At 36.2% G+C, this 10,587-nt stretch overlaps 1 protein-coding gene and 1 pseudogene across 1 annotated transcript in view; one reads left to right on the top strand and one right to left on the bottom strand.

Annotated features, from left to right (window-relative positions):
• The window catches only part of RBM41 (RNA binding motif protein 41), an 81,710-nt gene extending 80,445 nt beyond the window's left edge, over nt 1–1,265 (top strand). Inside the window, exon 7 of the mRNA XM_006889898.1 lies at nt 1,029–1,265. Within this exon, the coding sequence (XP_006889960.1) occupies nt 1,029–1,195 (167 nt within the window). The 3' untranslated portion in view covers nt 1,196–1,265. The remainder of the gene's footprint in view (nt 1–1,028) is intronic.
• A 3,900-nt stretch (nt 1,266–5,165) lies between these two features.
• On the bottom strand, nt 5,166–5,490 carry LOC102858507 (annotated as a pseudogene).
• Between the last annotated feature and the right edge of the window lie 5,097 nt (nt 5,491–10,587).

The raw sequence follows: 10,587 nt of genomic DNA, 5'->3' as shown, positions 1-10,587 counted from the left end.
TTATGAGACTGAATTAGTTCACTCAGCATAATGCTCTCCAGTCTCTCCCAAGTTATGTAGGATGTTTTAAAATCATTGCTCCTGTGTGCTGTGTAGTAATCTATCATGAAAATATACCACAAGTGTTCAATCCATTCAATTTTTGTTGGACTTTTGGGCTGTTGCCATCATCTTGAGATAGTGAATAACACTTCTATGAACATTGGTGTGCAGATCTGTTTGTGTCTCAGTTCTAATTTCCATGGGGCATATTCTTAGTGAAATAGCTGGGTCATACAGAGTTTCTGTGTGCAACTTTTTGAGGAAATTCCATACTGCCATCCAGAGTGGTTGTACCATTTTATAATCCCACCAACAATGCGTAAGATTTACCACCTCTCCATATCTTCTCCAACATGTATTGCTTGCTGCTCTACTAAACTTTGCCACTGCTGCTATGGTGAGATGTTGTCTCATTGTTTTGATTTGCATCTCTCTTATTGGCAATGATTTTGAGTACATAATACTTTATGTCACTGATTTTAGAAATTATTTGCTTCTCACATTACCTATATAATCTGCTATCACAGTATGTTATTTTATGCTTAGAATTCCTTAGCATAATTTCTATATCTTTGTTTCTTTACCTGTATATTTCAATTAGGACTCTTGGTGATGTAGTAACTAATGTCTTAAGCTGCAACCAAAGGTCAGTAGTTCTAATCCTCCAGCTCTTCCATGGGGAAAACATGACCAGTCTTTTCCTATAAAGAGCTATAGCCTCAAAAACTCAATAGGGATTCATTGTGAGTCAGAACCAAATCCACAGCAGTAAGTTTGAATTTTTTAATTTTGATACTCAAATTAAGAGAATCTGTTTTACATTTTTATTATCATTATTGTTGCTGAGTCAAACAGATTGAAGATTATGAAAAAGAGAACTTATTTACTGACTACTGGGCTTCATGTACCTTCAAGACAAAAACCCTAAACTAGATATGAAAAGAGAACTTTATTAACGATATAAATTCTTTTTTTTTCTCTTTTAGATAAGGAGATAGCACGGGAAGCATTGCATCTAGTAAATGGATATAAACTACATGGAAAAATACTGGTGATAGAGTTTGGAAAGAACCAAATACAACAGTCAGATCTTCAGAATGATTCTCTCAAATCCTGTGCTGCAAATAGCAATACAGAAATCGATAACAGCTAGAAGATGAAGAAGTTACAGGCCCTGAGCAGGTTTTCTTGCAATAGAAACTTGGATATACAATTTGGGCATACATTGCAGTTTGTTTGGAATTGAAGAGGAGAAAGCAGTTTGTTTGGAATTGAAGAGGAGAAACTAATTGAAAGAGGGAATAAAAGTCATTGAGACAATCCTTTTCAGTGTATGAAGAGAAATAGTGGAAAATATTTTATATAATCAAAGACTGTCTAGGACAGTTCATATTCTCTGAATGAAGGTGAGGGTACAAAGTATACTTAGAACAGAGAGGATTATTTCCTTAGAAAGGATTATTTCCAAGTTTTTTGTGTTTCCTCTTTTTACTATTTCTGGAGTCTTCTTTGTTTATCTCTAGAGATTATATTCTTTCCAAGACTTGACTCCTATTTTACAGGACAAAAAATAATTAGTTTACTATTTCTGTACTAGGACCTAGTTGTCCTTAATTTCATCTACCTAGTAAACAAAAGACCTCAGTACGTTCTGTTAAGTCAGAACTGTCAGTAGTAGCAGGAGATAGTTTCCTAAGACAGTTAACATATATAATTTCTACTCCTCACTAAGTGATCAGTCTTCAGAAGTATATATTTTTCTAAAAAGATCTTTTAGGTCACAATATTGATGTTCTTAGGGCTATTTAAGCTAATATCCATTGAGTACCATTCAACTCAAAGCAATAAACATTAATCTTCCAGCAAATGTTGCTGTTGTTAGGTGCCATTGAGTCAGCTACTACTCACTACTACTCAGCACAACCCTATGAACAAACGAGCTGAACCTTGTCCAATCCTCTGCCATCCTCATGATCTCTGATATGCTTGGGCTTATTGTTATAGTCACTCTGTCAATCCATGTTGTTGAGGCTCTTCCATAGGTACTTTTGGAGGAGGCATATGGTAGTGATGATGACTAAAGAGAACTAGAAAGAATTCTTGGAAAGAAAGGATTTTCTGGAAGGGAGGCAGCTCGCCTAAAGCCTCTATAGTTTGTTTATGGTTGTTAAAGAATATAAAGACAGTATGATATATAGGAAGTAGTACAAACTTTGGATTCACAATTGTGTCTGAACTTCACAGCCACTCTTACTACTTTGTTTTATTGGCCAGTCAGCTCTTCTACACCTCTGTTTTCTTGTCTGCAAAGTAAGGATAATAATACCACTTACCTCATTGGCTTGTGAGGATTAATTTGAAATGGTATTAGGCTCAGGAAGAGAAATAAAAAAGGAATGACAAGAAAACCAACAGTCAAGAAAAACCTGTGGGACACATGCCAATGAAGCAAAGAGAAAAAGATCAGAGAAAAATATTTTAATACCTAATGGCTTATAACTTCAGCGAAAAACAAATCTACACATTCACGAAGCTCAAGGATCCCAAATAGACTAAGCAAAAGGTATCACAGCAGAAATTGCCTAATAAAAATGCTTAAAGGCAAAGAGAAAATCTAGAGAGTAACATGAAAAAAACAAGGAAAATATCACTTTCATCAGAAACAATAGAGGCAGCAGTGCAATAATATTTTCAAAGTGCACAAATGAAAGAAGAAAAAGGTCCATCAAGACTCCTATATCCAGCAAGGCTACTTTTTTGTAATGAAGCTGAAATAAAGGCATTCCTCGATAATAAAAAAAGACTGTGAAGATTCATTACAACCAGATCTAACTTAACAAGAAATACTAAAGGAAGTTCAAATGGCCAAAAGCAAATGACACCAGACAGTAATTTGAAACGGGGGAAAAAATTACATGATTATAAAAGACAGAATAAATGTGTATTTTCTCCCCCGTCTATTATTTGAAAAGTAACTGTACCAAAGTAGCTGTTGTAATGTTGGGTTTATAACATATTGAAATGTAATATATTTGGAAATAACAGCACAAAGGAGGTTGGTGGAAGCTACGAGGTATTAGGTAGCAATGACTTCAGATGGTAATGAAAATCTACAGGAACAAATTAAGAGAACCAAAAATGTGGGAAAAGATTAATGTATTTCTTCTCTCTACGTCTTTAGTAGACATAGTCTTATATAAATTAATAATTTTGATAATGTATTACTGGATTTGTAATATATATATATATATAGTTTGTATGATACTAATATCACAAAAAAGGGGAAGAAGTAAGCAGCACTGTATAAGAATAAGATTTCTATACCTCACTGGAATTTTAGCTAAGTCTGAATCAAAATCTGTTAAGCATATATATTAAGACCTAGAGTAGCCATTAAAAAAATAACTTTAAAACTATAGCAAAGAAATGTTAAAGAATTTAAAATGTTACATGAGAAAATATTTAGTGCAAAAGAAAGTAGTAATGGAGGATTAGAGAAACAACAAAGGCATAAAATGTGTACAAAACACAAAGTAAAATGGCAAGCATAAATCCACTGATACCAATAATTGCCTTAAACATAAACAGCTCAAACATTGCAATCAATAGGGAGATATTGTGAGACTGAGGAAAAACAAGATTAACCTGTATACTGTCTATTGGAAACAGACTTTAGATTCATAAATAAAAAGTGGATTGAGTGTAAAAGGATGGACAAAATAGATCATGCAACACTCAATAGTAATAAAATTGGAGTAACAGTACTAATACCAGACAAGATGCATTTTTTAAAACATTACTGGCAATAAAGAGTGGCATTCTATACTGATGAATAGGCCAATGAGGAAGATATAAAATGCTTATAAACACATGCTCACCTAATAACAAAGCAACAAAATAGAAGAAGCAAAAACTGGGGGACATGAAAGAGAAAATAGACAAGTCAACAATAGTTGGAGACTTCAATATTCCACTTTCAGTATGGATAATACAACTAACTAGAAGATCATCAAGTAAAAGGAAGCCTTGGGAAACATTTTAAACTAGATATTCCAAATAGAAAGACATAGAGCACTAATTATAACAACAGCCAAAAAAACTCCACTGCTAGCAGCAATTGCAACTCCCTAAGGCAGAGTACTACTGACACATCTCTCTAGCCCAGCAGCTGGTAGATTCGAACTACCAATCATTCAGCAGCTACTGAAGTCTTAAAAGCTTGTGAACAGCCATTCAAGATACAACTGTTGGTCTCTCCCAATCCATCAAAGAAGAGCGACAAAAATAGAAGACTCAAAGAAGCAATTAGTCCGAAAGACTAATGGATCATGCAAACCATAGCTTCTATCACTCTGATATCAGAAAGAAATACATGGTGCCTGGCCACCACTACCAACTGTTCCAATTAGTATCATAGTAGAAGGTTCTGGACAGAGTAGGTGAGAAAAAAAAAAAGGACAAAGTGAAAAATCATAAAAAAACCAACCAGACTTTATAATCTAATAGAGACTGCTGCTAGACACCGTCCCCTCCAAGGTTGTGATCCTTAGAGACCCCAGAGAAACCTAGATCCGAAGTTAACTCCTAGGAATCCACATTCAGCCAAAAAATTCACAGCCTTATTAAAGTGCATAATAACAAAGAGAAACATTCTACTCAGGAAAATCAACTATTTGAGACCAAAATGTCTTCATTTGCCCACAAAGCTCAGAAGACAGGAAAAAAGAAAAAATAGAAATGGGAAATGCAGGCAAGAAGTGAGGAGAGTGCTTGTTACATCCTGGGGATTTCAATCAGTGTCATGAAATAAGATATGTATAAACTGTTAAATGAAAAATTAATTTTCTTTTTTTATGTTTTAAATTTTATTATTAAAGAATATAGGAAGATAACTTTTTATTTGTTATTTTTTAAAAAAATTGGATTTCTTCGAGCTGAGTAACAAGTGAATGGAAGTGGCTACAGAGTTATGAGACTTCTACTGGAATTCTCTGACAGTATAGCACAATGGAGTCATTTCTGCATTGCTAGGATACATTTTTTTTAAAAGTATCTTCTAAGTTTCTCTTCAAAAAACTATGAGTTATAACAGATGATAGCATAAAAAAGCCACCCCCCCCAATTCATTCTGTAGTATTGGACCCAGTATTTTTACCATCACAGGCTAGTATTCTCACTTTATCCACTTTAATAAGCTGTCACCTCTCTGAATTCAACATCATTCAAAACAGAAGTCTGCACATTATTGCAGAATCTGTACATACTTAAAGAGCCACTGACTCTGATCCAGACTCTCTGAGCCCATGCTGATTTTATAGCCTTATCAGACTGAAGGAGAACTTGAAGAGCAAGTTGGGGGGGGGTGATCTGTTGAGACTATATGAGCTCATCTAGGCTCTCTGCAAGACTGTCTCCCAAGGTGGTATTTCTATATAACTGATAAGCCATGGCTTAGGTGGAAGGAATACTTTTCTTATTCAGGCTTGCATTTAATGTCCTGTGAGGAAGGCATTTTCCATTGCAACAGCAGAAGTCTACTTCCAGACCACCTACCTCTTCAGCACCCCAGAAAAATAAAATTAAAAGAGGATGAGAGAATAATATTTTCAACAAATGGTGCTGTAATAACTATAGCCATAGGCAAAAGAACGGCATTGGCCCCTTACCTCATAACGTGAACAAAAATCAACTCAAAAAGGATCAAAGACACAAGCCCTAAGAGCCATAAAACTCTTAGGAGGAAATATAGGAATAAATCGGTTTTATTTTTAATTTGGCAATGGATTCTTAGATAGGATAGCAAAAGCATAAGCAATAAAATAAAACACAAGTAAATTGGACTTCATCGAGGCAATAAACCACTGTGCTTCAAAGGATAGCATCCAGAAAGTGGATGGAAATATTTTCAGATTATGCCTGATGACAAACTTGTACCCAGGGGGGAAAATTATGTATATATGTACATATATGTATCGAGAGAGACTTGATAATAAAAAGAAATACATAGAAATGTATTGGAAGAAGATACATTAATGCCAAAGCACATGAAAAGATGATCAGCATCATTAGTCATTTAAACACAGCCCACAGCTGTCAAGTTGATTCTGATGGCTATGCACCTTATAGGACAGAGTAGAACTGCCTCATAAAGTTTCCAGAGCTGTAAATATATTTTTTTCATAATGCCACATCTTTGTCCTATGGAGCAGCTGGTGAGTTTGAAGCATCAGCCTCCCAGTTCCCAGTGGGACACGTTAACCACTGTGCCATCAGAGCTCCTGATGAACCCTCAAAGAAATGCCAATCAAAACTACAAGCTGCTCCTTGACACTGACTTGATGGATATCGTTTGCATTTTTAAAGAAGCAAAACAAGTGTCAACAAAGATATTTGAGAAATTTGAAACTCTCATACATTTCTGATGGGACTATAGAAGGATGCTGCCACTTTGGAGAACAGCCTAGCAGTTCCTCAAAAACTTAAAGAGTTACCACTGGACTTAGACAATTCTATTCCTAGGTTTATACCCAAGAGAAATGCAAACATGTCCACACAAAAACCTTGCACATGAATATTTCATAACAGTTGGGTTTATCAGCCATTGAATTGTTCATCAAAATGGGTACAGGCAGTCCCAGGTTATAAATACAATCAGTTCCTATCTTTTAAGTCTTTAAGTGGAATATTTAGGTAAGTGGGCACAAGTAACCTAAGATTGTCATTTCGCCTTTGCTTGAGTGCAAGGCTCAAAGTCTTTTCAGTAATGTAAAAGCTGTGCATACAGCATGCTAAATGATTGTAATGAATAATTGGTTGGTTCGCTCTTGTCAAACAAGAGAGAGGGAAAATTTACTTAATAGTAAAAGGCAAATAGGAACTGTAGGTACTCGTTTGTTACCTGGGAACTGCCTGCATATCCATCAATATAACGGCTTATTCAGCTATAACAAGGAGTGAAGTATTACGTGATCGGTGCCTGCTACAATGTGAACCTTGGAAATGTCTAAGTGAAAGAAGCCAGCCACAAAAAGCATATATATTATGTGATTTTATTGCTATGAAATGCTAAAAACCGGCAAATCCATAGATAAAGAAAATTGTTTAGTAATGGTTTAAGGATGGGGAATGGTAGCTACAGTGCACAAGGTTTCTTTAGGAGTTGATGGAAATGTTCTAAAAACCATTGAATTGTATACTTTAAATGCATGAATTGTGTGGTGTGTGAATCAATAAAATGTCACAAAAAAAGAACTTGTATACATGCAAATGTCCATTACTAGAGGAATACATAGTAAGTTATGGCACAGCCATTAGAGTGGAGTATGTTGTTAGATGCTATTGCGTCAACTATGACTCATAGTGACCCTAAGAACAACATATCGGAACTCTGTCCTATCTTGTACCATCTGCACAATCTCTGACATAGCCCATTGCTAAAGTCACTGTGGCAGTCCATTTGGTTGAGGGCCTTTCTCTTTTTTACCAACTTTCCAAGCATAGTATCCCTTTCCAAGGAAATAATAATATCCCTTTCCAAGGAAAAGCCCCTCCTAGCAACCTACCCAAAGTATATAAGACAAAACTTTATCACCTTTGCCTCCAAGCAGCACTCTGCCTGTACCTTCTCCAAGACACATCTGCTTGTTCTTTTGGCAGTCCATGGGATGTTCAGTACTCTTCACAACCACAGCTCAAAGGCATCAATTATTCTTCTGTCATTCTTAGTCATTGTCTAGCCTTCAGATGCACAGCAAGTGATTGACAATACCATGGCCCAAATCAAGGGCACCTTAGTCCGCAAACTGATGTCATTGCTTCTCAGTAATTTAGACAGGTCCCTCTCTTCTGATTCCAGGGGTGTTGAATGTGGGTCCAAGATGAAGTTGTTGACAGTTTGAATCTTTACTCCATTATCATGATGTTGTCTACAGGTCCAGAGGTGAAAATTTTTGTTTTCTTGACATTGAGGGGTATTCCACATCAAAACTCTATTCGTTGATCTTCTGCAGCAAGCGTTTCAAGTTCTCCTCACTTTCATTAAGCAAGATTGTGTCATCTGCATAACATAGGTTATTGATGAGTTTTCCCCATGCCACATTTCTTCATAGAGTTCAGTTTCTCAAATAATTTGCTCTGCATACAGACTGAATAGGTATAGAAAAAGGATAAAAAAAAAAAGAAAAAGGATACAAGTTGTATATGCACCTTTCTTAATTGTAATGCAGTGTTTCCTTGCTCTGTTCATACAACAGCCTATTGATCTAGATATAATTTTTGTATGAGAACAATCAAGTGTTCTGGGATTCCCATTCTCCTCAATGTTAGCCATAATTTGTTATGATCCACACAGTCAAATGCCTTCGCATAGTGAGTAAAGCACAAATAGACACTATCTATATATTCTAACTTGGGTTGGTTTCCACAATGTTTTAGTACATTTAATAATAAGGTCTGGAAATATGTACAGTATGGATACTTCTCTAAACAAGTCTTTGTGTATCTGTAAAGTGCATGTGTACATAGATATAGCTGAACACATTTATGGAAAAGCTGGAAAATATAGATACCAAATTGTAAAAATGGGATTGGAAAGGCTAAAAAGGAGACATATTCTATGGAATTTTGAAGTGTAATTAAGGCTTAGATTTACTTACTTTGGATTTGATTGGAGAGTTTATTTGTTTGCTTGTTTGATTTGGGTTTGTGGGTTTTTGTGGGTTCCCCCCCCCTAAAGATCTACCTGGCATGCTGTGAAGATATGTTCTAATAATTCTCAGGACATACTCTGTTTTCCTTTGACATACTGTTCATTTCCAGATTCTCCATTTTTATATGTAATTTAAGGTGCATCATATGAATCGTCCTGGAATAACATCTTATTCATGCCCTGGGACATACCTCTAAGATGGACTCTTCAAAAGTTACTTCTTCCTATTGGGTGGGAAATCTCATCTGCTGCCTTTGACTTGATAAAAATGGAGACGTCTCTCAATTGGTGCATAGAAAACCAAACTGGTATATCCGTATGATGGGATCCAACATAGCAATAAAAACTGATGAAGTAAGGGAGCTCTGGTGGCCTAGTGGCAAGAAGCTGCACTGCAATCCCAGAGGTATGTGGTTTGAATCCACCAGATGCTCTGCTAGAGAAGGAGGGGCAATCTCCTCCTGTACCAGTCAAAATTTAAAAATTAAAAAAAATTTTAAAAAACTGATGAAGTGCATGGGTATGTCTGCAATATATTGTGCTACACGAAAGATGCTAGGCTCACAATGCTGCCTACTGTATATGATATTCTGGAATATGTAAAACTCGAGTGATGGAAAGTTTGTCAGTAGTGAATGTCAGGGTTTAAAGGTGGGAGAAGGTTTGACTATAGAATAGTGGTGGTGTTGGTGTACCAGTGAATCAGAAACAACTTACAGCTGACCCTCCAGTGCGTTTTCAGAGGCTATAAATCACATGGAAAGAGATTGCCCATCTTTGGCCCACAGAGCCCCTGGTGGATTCCACCCAAGTGCCTTTGGGTTGGCAGCACAAGTCCTTCCTAAGCCACCAGAGCTCCCTACAGAAGTGAGTAGCATGAGGGATTATTTCAAAATCATGAAAATTCCCTGTATTTTGATTGTTATCAACAAAGTGAGTTCACAGGATTTCTTTACTTAAATCGTAAGACTTTATGATACTTGTGTTTACATGACTACGCATTTGTTAAAACTGTATGGCAAAAAGGATGCATTTTGCTGTATGTAAACTTGAAAATAAACCTCACTGTTTTAATGATGTGAAAGAAAAACTAGATGAGACAATTATTTCCATTAAGTTGTATTTCTCTTCTTTTGATGATTGTTGAAGAACCAACGCCCCTTTGCAATTATTATTTTTGTGCTCATGAATCATGAAAAAATTGTCACTTAATAACATCACTATAACCCTTTATACTGTGGCACTTAGTCACCCTTCCAACTTGTAAGAAAACTCACGCGATCCCTCATGGCTCAACTTTCAGCCAAATAATAGAACATTCATTCATTGTCATCAAGGCAGAATCAACTCATAGCTGTACCTCCAGTGGGCTTCTGAGGTATGGGAAAAGGCTGCCCATCTTTCTTCCACAGAACCTCTGGTACATTCATAAATCAGAGTCTTACTCAGTAATAAAAACTGAAGAACTTCATGCATGATGTTTGGATTAGCAGGGTAACTCCCTACTGACTAAACCACCAGAGTTCCCTTTGGCCTTTAATGGAAATGAAAACTACTGGGAGGAAGTGAGAAAAGAGCAATTACACTGTGAGTATTGCATTACTAACCCAAAGGTTGTACTTCCGAGCTGTTCCAATCCATCAGCAGCTCTGAGGAAGAAAGATGGGCAGTCTCCTCCCGTGCGATTTACAGCCTCAGAAACCCAGTGGAGTGTCAGCTGTGAGTTAACTTTGACTCAACAGCAGTGAGTATTAATGAATATTGTAATTAATGTTACAAAACAACATATGTATGAATGGTTGAATGAAAAATTCATAAACTTTCAAATTACAATAAAA

This window comes from Elephantulus edwardii, unplaced genomic scaffold (genome assembly GCF_000299155.1).
Source record: "Elephantulus edwardii isolate Elephantulus edwardi_28Jun2011 unplaced genomic scaffold, EleEdw1.0 scaffold00083, whole genome shotgun sequence".
NCBI classification, from domain to species: Eukaryota; Metazoa; Chordata; class Mammalia; order Macroscelidea; family Macroscelididae; genus Elephantulus; species Elephantulus edwardii.
This window is presented reverse-complemented; position numbering and strand designations above follow the sequence as displayed.